This window comes from Nelusetta ayraudi, unplaced genomic scaffold, assembly GCF_046127955.1.
Source record: "Nelusetta ayraudi isolate G7.1 ecotype Tasmania unplaced genomic scaffold, CSIRO-AGI_Nayr_v1 ptg000058l, whole genome shotgun sequence".
NCBI lineage: Eukaryota > Metazoa > Chordata > Actinopteri > Tetraodontiformes > Monacanthidae > Nelusetta > Nelusetta ayraudi.
This window is the reverse complement of record NW_027466108.1, coordinates 1,425,987-1,442,448: the sequence shown is the minus strand read 5'-3', so window position 1 is coordinate 1,442,448 and position 16,462 is coordinate 1,425,987. Positions and strand designations below refer to the sequence as shown.

At 46.0% G+C, this 16,462-nt stretch overlaps 1 protein-coding gene across 3 annotated transcripts in view; it reads right to left on the bottom strand.

Annotated features, from left to right (window-relative positions):
- Positions 1–1,689: 1,689 nt before the first annotated feature.
- bmp1a (bone morphogenetic protein 1a) overlaps positions 1,690–16,462 on the bottom strand; it is a 32,116-nt gene continuing 17,343 nt past the window's right edge. The window contains exons 7-20 of one of the 3 annotated variants that reach the window (XM_076038888.1): positions 12,829–12,953; positions 10,800–10,915; positions 10,538–10,640; positions 9,840–9,956; positions 9,317–9,462; positions 9,028–9,223; positions 8,668–8,793; positions 7,485–7,678; positions 6,667–6,847; positions 6,422–6,547; positions 6,112–6,239; positions 5,490–5,703; positions 4,386–4,636; positions 1,690–2,981 (exon numbers count right to left, since the gene is read on the bottom strand). In XM_076038888.1, the coding sequence (XP_075895003.1) occupies positions 2,847–2,981; positions 4,386–4,636; positions 5,490–5,703; positions 6,112–6,239; positions 6,422–6,547; positions 6,667–6,847; positions 7,485–7,678; positions 8,668–8,793; positions 9,028–9,223; positions 9,317–9,462; positions 9,840–9,956; positions 10,538–10,640; positions 10,800–10,915; positions 12,829–12,953 (2,158 nt within the window). In that variant the 3' untranslated portion in view covers positions 1,690–2,846. The remainder of the gene's footprint in view (positions 2,982–4,385; positions 4,637–5,489; positions 5,704–6,111; positions 6,240–6,421; positions 6,548–6,666; positions 6,848–7,484; positions 7,679–8,667; positions 8,794–9,027; positions 9,224–9,316; positions 9,463–9,839; positions 9,957–10,537; positions 10,641–10,799; positions 10,916–12,828; positions 12,954–16,462) is intronic. The other 2 variants (XM_076038889.1, XM_076038890.1) reach the window with 2 other exon arrangements.

The window sequence follows — 16,462 nt, the reverse complement described above, 5'->3', positions numbered from 1 at the left end:
TACGTAAGAAGAGAGCAGCGGAGCGGGATGAAGAAGACCTGTCACACAAGGACTCCAGCAGTGGAGACTCACATCTGCGCCGGCACGCCGTTAATTATTCACACCAAACGGCTCAGATTCCACTTTCAATAAAAAAGCGCATGCATTTTTCATGGGGGTCATTAAGCAAAGGTTTCCGAGGCGGTTCCTGCTCTCTGTGATGGAAAAAAAAAAGAGTGAGACAATGTGATTAATAACAACAGGGGATACAATAATGTAGACCTTTGTTTTTGGGGAGCCAAAATTTTTATTTGATAATTTCACTGTGCAAGAAAAGGAAACACTGTGTGACCAAGTGTGTGTCTCTGGGTTGAGAATTCTACATATATTGCAGGGAAAAGAGATTGAAAGTGCTCCATTGCTATGCAGAAGACACTCCTCACCAACCCCAACGCTCAACTCATAATTAAACTTGGCCTGGAGTAGCATACTGGTTACAAGTTATTACAGCACACTATAGTGTTGTATGTGGCCTCTGCATAATTCACTACACTTAAAAATTGTACTGTAAATATGTCTAATCTCACTTAAAGATAGAGTTGAAATATTGAAACTAAAATGATTTTTTAAACCGAGGACGTTACTGTTTTTAGATTTTAAATCAGTGTTAATTTCATGACTACATTACATTTACCAACTTCTCAAAATGTGTTTTATTTTTTTATATATATATTTTTTAATCAGGATTATCTGTGTGGTTATAACAATATCCTAAATTGTTACTTCGACATTTCTTGAGTGTGTCTTTGAGTGCGTGCCTGTTTGACTTGACACGAGACTACAAAGAATGCTGCATTAGCTGAAACGTCAACTACTTAGATAACTGAACATCATAAAAGCATGTTAGTGTTAAAAGTAAAGGTTGTCATCGTGTCTGAGGCAACTTTGTCATTTATAAATGCATGTTGTCTTTTGTGAAGTGTGCCGACTTGTGACCGTGCATCTGCAGCCAATCCGCAGCCCTTACTCCTCAACAATAGATGCTTCTATTAAAAACAGGACAATGCAGCAGAAATGGAAAAATAGCTGCAGCAGAGTATCGTGAAGGGGAACGAATATCCAGTAAGATGACAAACTCTGACTATAAATAGTGAACGAGGGATACTGTTTTTGGATTTGTTGCTATTGTGCGTTTGCTTGAGGTCAGGAAAATAAAAAAACCCACTTTAAAAGTCAAAACAAAACGTGAAGCAGTGTGACACTGCCCTCAGTTCTGTGCTGCTGCTGCTGCTACTCCTCCTACTCATATGTCCTGGATCGCCCTCAAACAGCAGCTGCACCAGTGTGGATGAGCATGTGACTTCAAGGAACCAACAAGTTAACAGCTGGCAGCTGATACCGTGAACAGAGGCTGAGCATCACAAACACGAAGCAGACATTTTTTTTTTTCTCTCACTGTTCGGTAAGAAATAAAGGGAGAAAAGGAATGTGAGCAACATCTTATATTCAACACAGACCAATGGCTACACATTAGAAGGCAATTATAGGGCTGATTTCAACAGTACTGTTCCACCTTTACATTATATATGTTGCTATAACAATAAATACCCAGGCTCATTTGGTTCTTGTGAAATACTTCATTGTACCAAGAAAAGGCATTTTCTCTGCAGAGAAATTATTTTACATCAGACCTGTAAATCAACACTGAAACATAAGTCATATCTTTATTACCCCATGTCACAGGGCACACGCACACACAATGTTCAAGTATGCCCGAGAAACTAATTGGAGCAATTAGAAAACCCCCCCCCCAAAAAAAAAGAAGAAAGAGGAAGAAGAAAAGAGATAAAATGCATTTTAAAAATAAGTGAACTGGCATTTCATTTCACAAAAACTCATAAGCTCATGATTTTGGAACAATTCACTGTAAAGTGCTAACTGGTTCGAGCTGAGAAAAGCACATGTTCCCTTTGAAATATCATACACAATACTTTATACATGGAGGTACAGTAACCGCCAGTCATCGGGCGAGCGATTACCAACCAGAAGACATGGAGCACGATTTGTTGATTAGTCCTTTAATATGGTAACTGCTTCCTTAATTTCCTTGTTAATTGTAACAACGAGTACTTTTTTTTTTTTTTGCCGCTGGTCGCCAGGACGATGCCAATTACAAATGCTGCTGGTGTTGTCACAAATACAGTTTTCCTTCTTTCCTTCTCGTAATTGCATGCAACTGACCGACGTACAGCATCAAAATCTCAAGTTGACGTTACTAATCCTCTTAACAGAGTCGGACTCCTGGAACCAACCGGGGGGGGGTTGGGGAGAAGAGTTTCAAGAGAGGAGGGCGGTCGCCGCCGCTACCTCCCTCACCCCTCCCCCCTCCCCTGGCAGGACAAAAGCAAAGGGTCTAGTCAGCTGATGCCTGCCGTCCTACAGGTCCTGAGAATCCACTGTTTTCCTTAGCGCCTCTAATTAGAAGGCATGTGTTGTTGGTGTTTGTTTTGTTTTGTTTGTTTTTTTTAAAAAGGAGAAAGATAAAAAGGAAACCGAAAAAACATGGAGGGGACTCGTCAATCATTTTCCTCTCCTAAAGCAGACGTCTACGCTCCCGCCCCTCCCCCCCGACCCCTAACCATAAAAAGGTAAAAACAAGGTGTACTGCAGAATGGCTTTACTCCTCACAGTCTGAGGGGGGAGCTAGAGCCCCTGGGAGCTGAGGTGCGTTTGGTGGTCTTGCGGCTGCTCTGTCGTGTCTGATCCGTCTTGGTGGCCGAAGGTCTCCGAGCGGCGGGCTGGCGCCTCGCCTGGGGGCCCCTCCGCTTGCCCCTCTGCCCCGCACGGCCCCTTCCGGCCCCCGCTGGTCACTTGCGCGAGTGCAGTGTGTCCTGAAACTTGGTGCTGGTGTAGCGAACGTGAAATCCCTTCTTGTTGATCGTGTCGTCGGAGCGGAACTTGATCACAATGGAGTCACCGGCCGAGTAGATCTCCTCCGGGGGCTGTCGGAGGAGAGGGGGACAAAACCACAGGTTCATGTTGTGCTGCAGCTTTAAGGTGCTTTTGACAAAGACTCTTAACAGGAAGTCAAGTCAGTGGCCATGAAGAATGGCCTCTGATTGGAAAGAAAGTGCAAGTTTAGTCTAACGTCAGGGGCCCCCGAAGGGGTCCTGGACCTGCACCGGCCCTGTCCGACCTTATTCTCATTAAAGCTCTGGCTGCTGCAGAAGGGAGGATCAAATATGCTCCGTGATGAATTCCAGGTGCACCGCACCACTCGGCAGGAGCCGCTTTCTCATCCAAAACAGGCATAGCATTTACCGCAACGTCAACTTTGTATATTTCCATTGTCCTGAGGATCGTCTCAGCCCATCTGCTTTTAATGAAGCGAGCGGGGAATTGACAACGTTATACTGGCGCCGCGCAGGAAATGTGCATCCCTTGACCGGCTCTTTGTCAGGGCGGCTTACGCAAGCAAAAATATTTGCAGGATAAAACATAACGAGCCGTCTTGCAGCAGCGGCAATGAAAAGCAAGAAAAAGGTCACTTTCGAGCTGCCGCGCAGCATCGGACTGCCGATTCGTGCTGCCATCCCCGATGTGACTAATAGCTGCAAAAGGCTATTTGTCATGGTTTACCTGCGAGGAATCTAATGCAACAAGCCGCAGACACATTTTCACTGTGGGCCCAGAAATACGCTGTTTTGTATTTAACTGAGAAAACCCCACAGGAGACCGGCCTCCCCACAGCATAATGAGTTTTTAAACTCCACTTTGGACTGAATGGTGTCAGATTATTTCAAACTCTTTTGTAAAAAAAAAAAAAAAAAAAGAAGAAACTTGATTGAGGAGCTAGGCACTCCCCCGTGGGGGAGGAAGGGAGGTTGCGGGGGAGGGGGGTGCTGGAGATTTCAAGTGGCCCCGAAGCCAACGACTCATAGGAGAAGTCGTCAGCGAGAGGCTGAAGCGTATTACTGAAGTGTGTAAATGAGATCAGGCTGTTCTGTGACCTGAGGGAAACTTGTTTTTCCGCTCGACGCCGGCCCCGATTGCGCTAGAATCCAGCCGCAGCTTATTAATTTGTCGTCCGAAACCAGAGCCAGGGACTGTCTGGCTGCCGATAGTGCAGCCAGACAGTGATGACTTATATCGACCCACGCCCGCCCGCCCGCCCGCCCCCGCACCAACACTCCCAAGCTCAAAGGAGCATGTAAACTTCAGCGGACTGATTAAGGCTGCAGTGCAGAATGAAAAGCCCCGGGGGCAATTTAAAAAGCCACCATTTTTTTTCTCTCTCTCGCAAAAAAAGGTCACTGAACGGCAGCACAAAGTTCCAGAGCAACTCGCCTGCGTCTCGTCTCCAATTGTACAATGAAAAACAGTCGTCTAGCAAAGGGCGTTCTTACCCCTGAGCCGCAGTAACGTCCCAGTCGGGGAGACTTGATGTCGGCCCCGTCAAACAGCTCCATGTAGTCGTAGCCGCAGTCGGCCTCCTCTTCGATCTCGAAGGTCTGGAATATCAGCTCCACGCCGTAGCCCTTCTCCGCCGAGATCACCCACTGGCAGTCGGAGGCGCCGGGGTAGTTGTTGTCCCCGAACTGGGCGTGTGAGAAGAGGTCCTTGGTTTTGACTTCGGCCTTAAGGCGACCGCCGCACTCTGCACGGAGAGGGCTTTCCGTTAAGACGCAGTTTTGCGAGCGGAAGGACGGCCGGCCGGTCGGTGTTGATGAGCTACGTGAGACGGTCGCCAAGGCCTCTGGTTCGTTTTTGCGGTAACAAACGCTGAGAAGATGTACGCTACCGTTCAAAAGTTACTGACTCATTTCTGCATTGAACTCCATCATTACCTGTTTTCTGAAATAATGATCTTAAAATGCTCGGCAATTAATTAAGAGTGCACGGAAATTAGTCAAGATGTGCTTAATAAGTAATTTAAGGGAACATTTCAGTGTTTAATGAAAACCATTTCCAATGTCTAATTAAAAGCGAATGAGAGAATTTCAAGACTAAACCAAAAATAGGCTGTTTTATGGTTGGTATGGTATGGCTTAGTACACACAACTAATTGTGATTATAATGCAAAGTTTTGTTTGAGAAATGTTTACTTCATTTTAGCAATTTTAAAGCATTCAACTTCTGTAACGGTGGCTGCATATTGCGCACTTGATATTCATTCTCTAAAATCCCATTCAATTAGACAGCCGAGGCATCAACAGCCAAAGCCATCCCATAATGTGTACCCCACATCCTGCCTCATTTTTTTTCCTTAGCGCATTCCATTAAATTATGAAGCTGGTTATAATGGAGTTCAATGCAAATGAGTCAGTGTCCCCAAACTTTTGAACGCTAGTGTAAACATCCTGTTGAAATGCTGTTCTAGGCCAGACCAATCTTCACCACAACCAAACCCATGATGGATTAGACGAGTCAATGGCCTCAAATTAACAGCAGCCCTGTGACTTCAGCTGTGTGTGTGTGTGTGTGTGCGCGTGTTTTGCCATTTCTTTTACCCGCTGTATGGGACGCCTCGAAGCCCTTCTTCTGCACAGAGTTGTCGGAGAAGAAGCGGACGAACAGCTTGTTGGCGCTGGAGGTGATGGGCGGCGGCTTCTTGGTGCCACAGAAGCGGCCGAGGGAAGGAGACTTTGCGTCGCGCCCGTCGTAAATCTCGATGTGGTCGTACGCGCACTCCAGGTGAGCCTCCATGTCGATCTCGTTGAAGGCCTGCGGGGGGAACGAGGAGTCTTTATAGTTAGAAATTGATGAGATCAAACCCATTTGCACGATGAAAAGTCGCCGTCTCGCCGGTGACGCGTCGCTATTTTCAGGGATTGATTTACTATTTTTAGAATCAAAGGTCAAGACGGAACGCCAAGTCGGTTTAAATAGCACAGATCCGCTCCACGCTGTTTGTTCTCCGTCACGTGTGCGAAAAACGAGGGGGCAGCACGTCATCGTTGGATGAGAAGAATTGAGAAGGCACGACGGTGCCCGACGGCGCTGCGGTAAACACAGATGTCCCCGGACAGGGTTCAGCAATTCAATTAGACGAGCACAAGGAGCCCCACTCGAATAAATCTTTGATTGACAGGTGAAATTACACAGGCGTGCGGAAGCAGAAGTGCCACATACAATTTTGATGCGGTGTCCCGGAGTGGTGGTGAGGGCCCAGGTGCACGCCTTCTTGCTCGGGTATTTATCGGGCCAATTTGGGCTGGTGATTGTCCCACTCACACTATTCACAGTGTGATCGCAGCCAGCTGTATGGAGAGAAAAAAAACACACAAAAAAACAAAACCAAGGCCATTAGGGACTTCTGTCTCATGCTAATATGGAGCAGCTCAGCAATTTTACAGTCAGTATAATGAGAACACACCTGCTCCACTGAAAAAACAAAACAAAAAACACAACAATATCAGGACGCGCCATAGAAACTGGATACCTTCTTTGCAGTCGTGCTTGTTCTCGTGTAGCACAAAGCCGCTCCTGCACTGGCAGCTGTAGCTCCCGAACGTGTTGACGCACTCGTGCTGACAGCCGCCGTTCTCCTTGGAGCACTCGTCTTTGTCTGAAGGGGGGTACAAGAGAGAGGCGGTGCTCTCCGTGACTGCAGCCTTCGCAGACCCGTTACGAGACGAGACCAGACGGACGAGAGGGCCCCTGACGCAGCAGCGCCGCAGGACTCACCTGAGAAGAACTGCGCCTTGAAGCCCTTTTTGGAAACGGTGTTGTCGGATTTGAACTCGATGCGCATGTTGTTGTACTGGGAGGTGATGGCCTCGGGCTTCTCCGCCCCGCAGAACTTCCCGTGCAGCCTGGAGTCGGCCGACAGCCCGCTGCGAACCTCAACGTAGTCGTATTTGCAAACCTGTGCGCCAGGGGAAAGAGTTTGTCACGTAAGCGGACTGCTGCCTTTCTTGATTCTCTTTATAAAGGTCCAGTGTGGAATATTTGGTCTAATTTACATTTAATTTGGTGGTAAAAACCTAATATACTGCCCATAAATACATTAATAAATGTGTATACTCGCAGTACAATAAAAGTACTTCTGGAAAGGTTCTTATTTATAGATATAAGAATATATATATAATATATATAATAACATAGAGCAACGTTCTTGCGTCCAGTTAGCTGCCATCTTGCACCACCATATTTCTAAGGAAGCCTGGTGTGGACAATCCAGCTGCCTGACAGTACTTTTTGTATTTAGGGTGAACGCTTGCATCCTCAAAAGAAACAACAAAGAAGAAGGTGGATGTGGTATCCAGGTTTGCATGCGCGGGCCACCGTAGTTCACTGGCAAGCTCGGGAGAGGGAGGGTGAGAGGGTGAGCGCTGCAATCTAAAATTCTGACCACTTCATGTCGCTGTTTCTTTTCAAAATCTTCATATATAACACACTTAACCTTGAATGGAAAAAAGAAGAGTGGAGTGGTGGTGTAACGGTGGATGGGTGCATTATAACCACACACAGACACAGAGAGAGAAAACACAGAACAAACCCACCCCACGCTGATTCAAAATAAGCCCAGTTCTCACGTCATTGCCCTCAGTCTCGAAGACGTCAAAGAGCAGAGTGATGCGATACTGTGTGGGGGCGACCAGCTGCCAGATGCAGTTCTTGTTGGGGGGGTACTCTCTGGGCCACCCGGGGCTGGTGATGGACCCGTTCAGCTTGGTAATGAAGCCTCCACAGGCGGCTAGACAGCGAGGACAAAGACACAGGTGACGTTATCCGATAATATGCGCAAATGTACCCAAAATGATTTGAGTTGAACAAAGTTTGAGATGTAAGCATGTAGTTCTTGAAATTGAAAACAAAAAACAAAAGAAAAGGCCATGGAAGCATCTTCCGTGTCCTGAATAAACCTGTTTACAGAGCGACCTGCCTGTGGGGACTTAGGGAGATTTGTGTCCGTTACGCAATACGCAACATGTTATAACAACTGGTGTTATCCCGTCCCTCAGCTGCTTATTTTTAGATATAGCTCTGTGTTGCGTCGATCCTTGCCGACTACAATAGATGCAGTGTTGATACACTGGTATTGAAGTTATTAGACATGGGCACCGGTGAAATGCCGGAGCGTCAAAGTTACAATAACAGCGTTTGTCACCTGCAGTTTGAGCTCAAAGCCACTAGTCCCTCATCCATGTTGCTGCCCTCAGTTTATGTGAAGGTGACTTATGGTTTAAATATTTGAGTACAAGATATTTTTCCAGCACCAGAACTTCATTATTAAGATAATTTGAACGATGTATTCAAAAATGCTCATTGCTATTTGAAACATAATTGAACAGTATAAGGGCAATTTTTTGAATTGCTCATCTTTTCATTATGTCAGAAATTGGTTTGGACAGGTAAAGGGAGGAACTATAAGGCTGGAGAAGCTTTTTGAGGACTTTGTCATATTGATTTAAAATCACTTTCCCTGCATGGCGAGGTACCTCGACGTTGACAGATGCTAAGTGGTTAACAGACTTCTTCAGCTTCCACACAGGTACTTAGGATGAGAAAGCACACATAATTTGCCATAAACAATAATGCCAGGAAGCGTGAGCAGCACCGCGGCATGTTTATAAATGAGCGTACGTATAAGTGCAGGTATAAGACTGTGTAATTTGCACGTGAGGCACCCCAACATTTAATGACACACTGTGCGAGGCTGCTGACTTTTCTGCCTATACTCACCCTCACAGCTGCGCTTGTCAGCAGCCAGCTCATAGCCTGGGTCACAGGCGCACTTGTAGCTGCCCAGCGTGTTGACACAGCGTTGCTCACAACGACCGTTGTCCGGCTTGGAGCACTCATCCATCTCTGAAAAACACAAAGATATGTTAGAGCCCTTTGAGGTGGCCCCCCTGGCTCAGCTGCCTACAAGAGAGACCCTCCAGAACAACAACAAGAGCCAGCCAGCGAGGGTCACAGGGAGCTGGGAGCGGGGCGGAGGCAAATGGAACTCAGCAGCTGCAGTATTTTATAGATAAAAATGCAAAGAGTGTAATTCCTGGAACACATCAGATAAGGCTTTACAAGCCCTTAACCTCTGACCTTTGAAGAAGTTGGCAGCGAACCCGGCCTTGTTAACGGAGCCATCTGAGACAAATTTCATCCACAGCTGGTTGGAGCTGGTTTTTATGTCATCTGGCTTGTCGTAGCCGCAGAAACGACCCAGCAGGGGGCTGTTTTCAGAGTTTCCATCTCGCACCTCCAGGTAGTCATAGGCACAACTGTCGTGTCTTTCAATCTGAGAGGGATTAGGAGTGGGTGGAGAAAGACAATAAGGAAAATATCCCCCCAAAGCATAAAGGAAAGAAACATAAGTAAAAGAGTAGCATACCTCAAATGACTGGAAGGTAAGGCCGACGTGGTAACCCTGTGCGACAGTAACTTTCCACACGCACACTTTGTTGGGTCTGTAGTCATCGGGGTAGTTAGGGGACTGGATCTGGCCGTTGTCCTTCTTCACCTCCCCACCGCAGATGGCTGTGTGTGACGACAAAAACAAGGCTGAACTCCCTCGGTGCAAATCCCTCTGTGTCATCGGCAGACGACTTTGAAAAATGTGGGGGAACGTCCCGAATTTTGCAATGTGGATAAGCTGAAATATCTCCACCGCTGGCTCACACTCACACACACCCATATGCACAAGTTCTGGAAACAATGGAGCAGCCTGGGAAGGCCGGCCAAAATCTGATTAATGGAGGGTAAAGTGCCTGACACATCAGCAGCAGGGGAGCCAAGAACTGCGGATACGGCCGCGGCTCGCAGGCTTACTGCTGAATGTGTGACTGGCCGTGCGTTCAGTCAGCTGAACAACGTGCCGGAATGGAGTTGAGGGAGGTCGAGAGTGGTGTGCTTACCCTCATAAACCGCAGAGAAACCTTTTCCCACCCAGTTGCTGCTGCTGCGGAACTCAATCCACAGCCTGCTGTCGGTGGAGATGATGGGCTCGGGCAGCTTGTCGCCGCAAAAACGACCTGGGACACGAAGTGAAGACGAGCAAAGATAAGACAGGTGCTCATCATCAAAACCTGCCATCATATCAAAAATTTCTTTTTCACTGCCGTGCATCGGTCCACGATGAGAGAGGATCGGGGACAAAAAGACGTCACTCAAAACTAAATGCCTTGTTAATGTTATTATTGACAAGATTTAAATAAAGCTAAAATGTTTCCTAAATATGTATATATGATGTTTATTTATAAATATGCATACTGTATGTATTATTCATATAGTACAGTATACTGTATATACTGTATTCTTTTTTCAACTATTCCTTCTTATCGAAAAAAGCACATACGCATGCAAGAGAGTTGAAAAATCTCAATTGATGCGAAAGGTCAATATGGGCTATGAGAGGGGGAGACAATTAAAAACAGGAAGCCTAAACTGAACTTGACACTATGTCCCGTCCAAAAAGAGAAGCTGGGCAAATGGATAAACATGATGCTGTTTTTGCAGGGTCCCTGTGTCAAGGTAAACACTATAAAACATTCAACCAAGAAAAAAATGACATAAAATGAAAAATTAGCTACCGGTACTTCTCGTGAAAACCAACCTTTAAGTGGGGCTTTCCTCCAGTATCCATCTCGGATTTCCACATGGTCGTACCAACACAAGTGACTCCTGTACAGATCCATGGAGGTGAAGTTGAGGATAATCTTGGAAAAAAAAACAAGCAAACAAAAAAACCCCAAAAAAACAAGAGTGAGCGAACGATTGAGGCCCAAGGTGGCAGACAGTTCATTATCAGACACATGAGAAGGGAATCGCGTTCAGGAACAGGCCTGTTTGGACGTTGACTTTCCGCAGGTTCATACCTTCTCTCCAGGTGTCACCGAGATTCTCCAGATGCAGTGCATGTAGGCCGAGTATCCATTGGGGAATCCAGGGGAGGAAAAGTTGCCGCTGCTCTCCTGTAGACTGTCTCCACATCCTGTTTACAAAAAACAAAAACAAAAAAACACTCAGACCCAAGTGTAAGGCCTGTTGCTGTGTGTGTGTGTTTGTGTGATGCCATGAGGACACATCAGCCTCTAATTCCGGATGAAAAGACATCAGCCCCAGTAAATCCTCCAACAACTAGCCGTTAAGACCAGCGTCTTATGCTGGAATTATGGCATTGTGTGTGAAGTGAAGGGCAGCTCTTTTATGTTCAAAGCACATCTGCTGCTGGTAATATTCACCTGCAACCATCGCACCCCGACCCTCCCCCCGTTCCCAAACCCGTCCAGATTATGGTAATAACGCAAAGGAACAGAGAAAGTGAGAACAGAGAAAGCCTCCAAAAATAAACTTGGCCCGCTACAAACAAAGGACGATACAGTGCATCATGTGCGTCGTGCCAGCGTTGATTTATTCATTTAAAACACCACTGGGCGGCTGGCACATGTGAGAAGCGTACATGTGAGGGGTTCCAAACACGACAAAGAGCGCAGCTCATGCCAAAGAGGAGGAGACGTGCGTTTAATTAAGGCAGGCAGGAAATAATAGAGAGCGGATTACTCATCGCCTCGTCTGTCGCAAGGGCCGTGTGCGCCTTCCTCGCCACTTCGGCGTTATCTGTACCTGGAGATGCTTCTAGCTTATTTTTTTTTTAACTGAACTCCGATTCTTATATCCCTAAACTAGCATCACATTCTTTACAATGTTTATACATAGTTTATTAGACTTGAAATAATGTGGTAGTAGTGTATATTTTGGTGTTTATATGGATACTGTAATATTGTACTTTAAAATAGTGTACACTAATATACAGTAGTATTAGTGTGTATAATACTTAATGTTAATATATACTATAGTATCTGGAATATGGTTATTAGTGTATATTATTTTTAGTGCCTATACGTCGTGCTAATGTAGTGCATGTGCATAATATCCGCAGTGCCTAGGTATAATATGTAAAATTTGGTAATGTAGTGCTGTAATATAATGGTAATATAATTGTATTAATGTGGTAGAAGATGTTGTAGCTGCATATAATATCTTGCTTTGATGAAGACTGCAATGAGATGCAGGTGAAAGGTCAAGTGAATGGGGGTAGGTTTAAATAAGTTTTGTACTTCTTCCTGCTCCTTTTCGAGCATATTTACGTTTCTGGATATTTGTTTTCTTTGAGTACTAGGCTTGTATATACTTTTTTCTTTTTTAACATATATATTTTACAGCATTTTTTAAGCTTGAATAAAGAATTAAATTCAATTTTAAAAAAAAAAGCCCCACACACATCAGTCTGACGTCTGGCTTATAAGGATTCATATAAGTTCAAACCGTCCGTCCTCCACCCAAACCACAGCAGCTCTGGTAACCACTGTGTTTGATGGCCCAGCTTTAATGTAAGGGTGACAGCTCAGCTATCCTGGCCTCACCTACTATTAACTGCCTAACATTAAATCTATTCTGGTTGCTCTCACTGTTGTGCAATAGATTTGGTTTACAATAGCGTTAAATCCGCTCTCCTCGGGGGAATCACAGGCACAGACAGCGGTGCAGGAATGTGTCAGGTTATGCAACTTTCCTTAATGATGAGCGGTGGTTTCATTTGATTTAATACACTGCACAGTTTTACGCCAGAGTCTTGCTCTCGACAATCTTCTCAGTCGTTTACATCTGCTGCTCTTTTCAGTCTATATGGAAATGACTCATGGCAAACAACCCCATCTTCTGGGTGGTGTTTATACTCCTCCCAGTTTGGAAGTCGAACTCAGAAATGATGCCAAATTAATGATAAGGTACATTTAGAGAAGCCGGAGAGGGACTTTTTTCTCAGGGCTATGTTGCACACACTTGCAAAAGCAGAGAGGGGAAAAAAAAACCCAAAAGCAGACAGATCTGTCATTTTGGTCTTACTGGAGCATTTGTAGAGTTTGCGTGCCTGTGCGATATCCCCTTTGCTCAGTCTGGTTCTCTGGCCAATGGGTGGACGCACTCCATTCACATCGTAGCGTGGCAGGATGGTGTCCAGGAAGATTCCTCTGCGAACCAACAAGACAGAGAGAGACGCGTATGAAAGCCTGACATCACGCACACTTTCAGGCTATCCATCCTAGTAGGCACACACAGGAAAGTTTGCTCAAGAATTTTTATGACTCATCGTCGCCCCAGTCATCACAGTCAGCATAACTTGAGAGGTTTCCTAAAGAAATTACTACTGGCATTAGTCATTCTAAATGAATGAGCTTGATTAATTAACCACAATGGCAAAAAGAAAAGAAAAAAAATCTTTTTGTAGTTGCATTATTGGACAAGTTTTCAAAGAAGACACAAAAACACAAATGGCTTCCAATTACACTTGGAATTACATTTCCAAATGCTATTTAAAAGGGCAAAAAAGGGACTGGCTTGAAAATAAAAGAATGAATGAAGAGTACTTTTTGTGTGTAATAAATGTAAATTCATCTTGATAGGTGGAAAATTGGTGGACAATGACTGAAAAACAAGCAACTATGACTAAGTAACTGCTGTTAGTCTAATATATATTAGTAAGTATAGTATAATGAGCTAAACATTTGGATTGCCTTTTAAACTTAATCGCAACCTAAAGAATTTCAATCAATGATGACAATAGTAATAGTATAATAGTATATTCATATGTAAATATCAAAGTGTCTGGTTGCCCGCAGTTTCTTTCAGACTTGCGTTGTTCTTTTCTTAAAATGTTTCCAACCATAGTTTACCAGAATGACTGGAGCAGTCACTTACAGCAGTTTTCCTTTGAGGTCAGGCTCATACCGTCTGTTTTTTTGTTTTTAGTTTTTTTTTTCCCACTAATGCTGACATCATTGTCCACACATCTGCCGCACAGATGTACCCCAACTCAGAGCTTTAGCCCATCTTCAGAGTCACTCTGAGTAAACAAAATTGCATAACTAGCAAAGAAAAGAAAAAATGAGATATGAGAACTACACTAACACTTCCTGCCAAAATGTCCAAAATGAGAACAACTAAAATGAGGAGGTGAAACATGAAATGCAGCATTTTTAATGCGCCCTTAGTGCAAACGGACTCACTTCGCACTACCACCTCAATTTGCTAGTTTATCGTCACCGTTTTTCTCAACGTATTGGCGAGCGACGGCCCGGCTCCCCGGCCGTTCCCATGGTGACGTGCCGATCAACGGCAGGCGTGTGCAAACAGAGCAGCCTGAGCTAACATTTCGGACTCTGCCTGCTTGTCTGCCTGTGAGCCTCCGGGAGCCCGTACGCTGGCTGAAAAACGCTACTACAGCCGGTGTCAGAGCAGACAAAGGGCACACTGGCAGGTCTCTATTTGGGTTGGCACCAGTCCACACACTGGTCCTACAAGAAAAAAAAATCTCTGGAGCAAAGGGGAGGGGTGCTGGCAGGATTGTGTTCGGGTAACACGGCTGAAACAAAAAGCATGGGGCGGGGGGGGGGGGGGGGGGATCAGTCCTGCTTGTCCCCAGGAGACGCAGCAAAAACATCAAGACAAGCCATGAAATCTTCCGAACAACGCCCGCCGGCAAAGGCCCAGGCTTCCCACGGTGATTTACTGTACACGTCGAGTAAACACGATGGCTAATAATGGGGTGAATAAAGAGAGACACTGGAACAGGTAAATCAGCCGCTCGTTGTTCGAGGAGAGCTACACGGAATGACTCGCGAAAAGCTAACGGGAGTCCCTCGTCCTCTGACACAGAGCTGTGAAACATTCCCCAGCAGTGGCAGCCCTTCTGAAACAGCCACGCTGATCAGGACAGTTGCAACAATCAGGACAGCAATGGGGTTAAAGCTGAAATCAAACAAAAACAGGGAAACACACATTACTTTCTGGGCTTGGGCATTAAACAGGAACAGACTTTGGGATCAGAAAAAGGTGGCTTGCCCTCTCCAGATTGGTGGAGAGACCCTGCCTCAAGTGGAGGAGTTCAAATATCTTGGGGTCTTGTTCATGAGTGAGGGAAAGATGGAACGTGAGATAGTGACAGGCGGATCGGTGCGGCATCTGCGGTGATGCAGTTGCTGTACCCAACTGTCGTGGTGAAATAGGATCTAAGCCAAAAGGTGAAGCTCTCGATTTACCGGTCGATCTATGTTCCTACCCTCACCTATGGTCATGAGCTTTGGGTAATGACCGAAAGAACGAGATTGCGGATACAAGCGGCCGAAATGAGTTTCCTCCATAGGGTGGCTGGGCGTGCCCTGAGGGACAGGGTGAGGAGCTCAGTCACCCAGGAGGAACTTGGAGTAGAGCCGCTGCTCCTCCACATCGAGAGGAACCAGCTAAGGTGGCTCGGGCATCTGCTTCAGATGCTTCCTGGACGCCTCCTTGGAGAGGTGTTCCGGGCATGTCCCACCGGGAGGAGACCCCAAGGAAGACCCAGGACACGCTGCAGTGACTACGTCTCTCAGCTGGCCTGGGAAGACCTTGGGGTCCGGCTGGATGCGCTGGAGGATAAAGTAAACCACTCCGGATAAAGCGGTAGAAGATGGATGGTGGATGGACTTTTGAGAGGGTGAGGCCTACTTCATTGTACAGAAGGTTTCATTTGCTCCTTCAATGTCAAAACTGACCCCCACAGGATCAAAGATCAACGTTCACTGCAACTCATGTGCTGCTCTTCTTGTTCTTCATGTCATGTTGGAAAAGTGAATTCTTTCAGAAAAGACGAGAAGTTCAATCTGACTTTACAAACTCAATGTTCACAGCAGAGAAATGCTGCCGTAGTTTGGACTACAATGTTTCTCCTACTCAGACAATTCCAGACAGTGCTGTATGCTTCTCATGCGCATTAAGGGCTTGCCTGACCCCCAGTTCAGACAGGCCAGAGTGGCATTTCTGTGCATTGGACTACACCCAGACGCAACCTCCATTTAGACAAAGAGTGCCTCTCTGCTTCCCAGAATCTGTTTGCCGCAAGTTCATGGCAGCCGATTTGGGCCGCGGTCCACGGCTCTGAGGAGGCAACACGGGGCAGGAGCGAGCGAGTGAGTGAGCGAGTGTGCGGCGGGGAGGATTACCATGAATATAGCTTCAGCTGACACCACAGGCCAAAGTCAGATCAAAAGCAGAGCCGGTCCTCATATCAAAGTGAGGTGACAATGATCATAGTGTTGGCTTGCTCGTTCGCCCATAGATCACGTTACACCCATTCTGGAGCACCGGAGGCTGTCAAATTCCGACATAAGCAGAACATTGCACAGCAATCCTGCAGCTGTCCGATACAGACCTCCCTCCCCCGGTTTTGTTTATCTACGCAGCTGAGGCCAGGGTCAAAATGCAGGTTTTACACACAGAGCCAAAGTCACTTCCTGCACGTGTCATCAGCGACCTTCAAGGGTTTGGAAAATGGGTTACAGACTGCAGTGAAAGCACTTTATTCCCCACTGCTTTGGAAATGACACCGATGACTCGGCAGTTGGATCTGAGTCAATGTTTCTTAATTGACGGCTGACTAGTCGTACTTCAGATTGACCGCAGGCCAAGACGACTACAGCCTGGACTGACTGGGGTTCGTCATGGG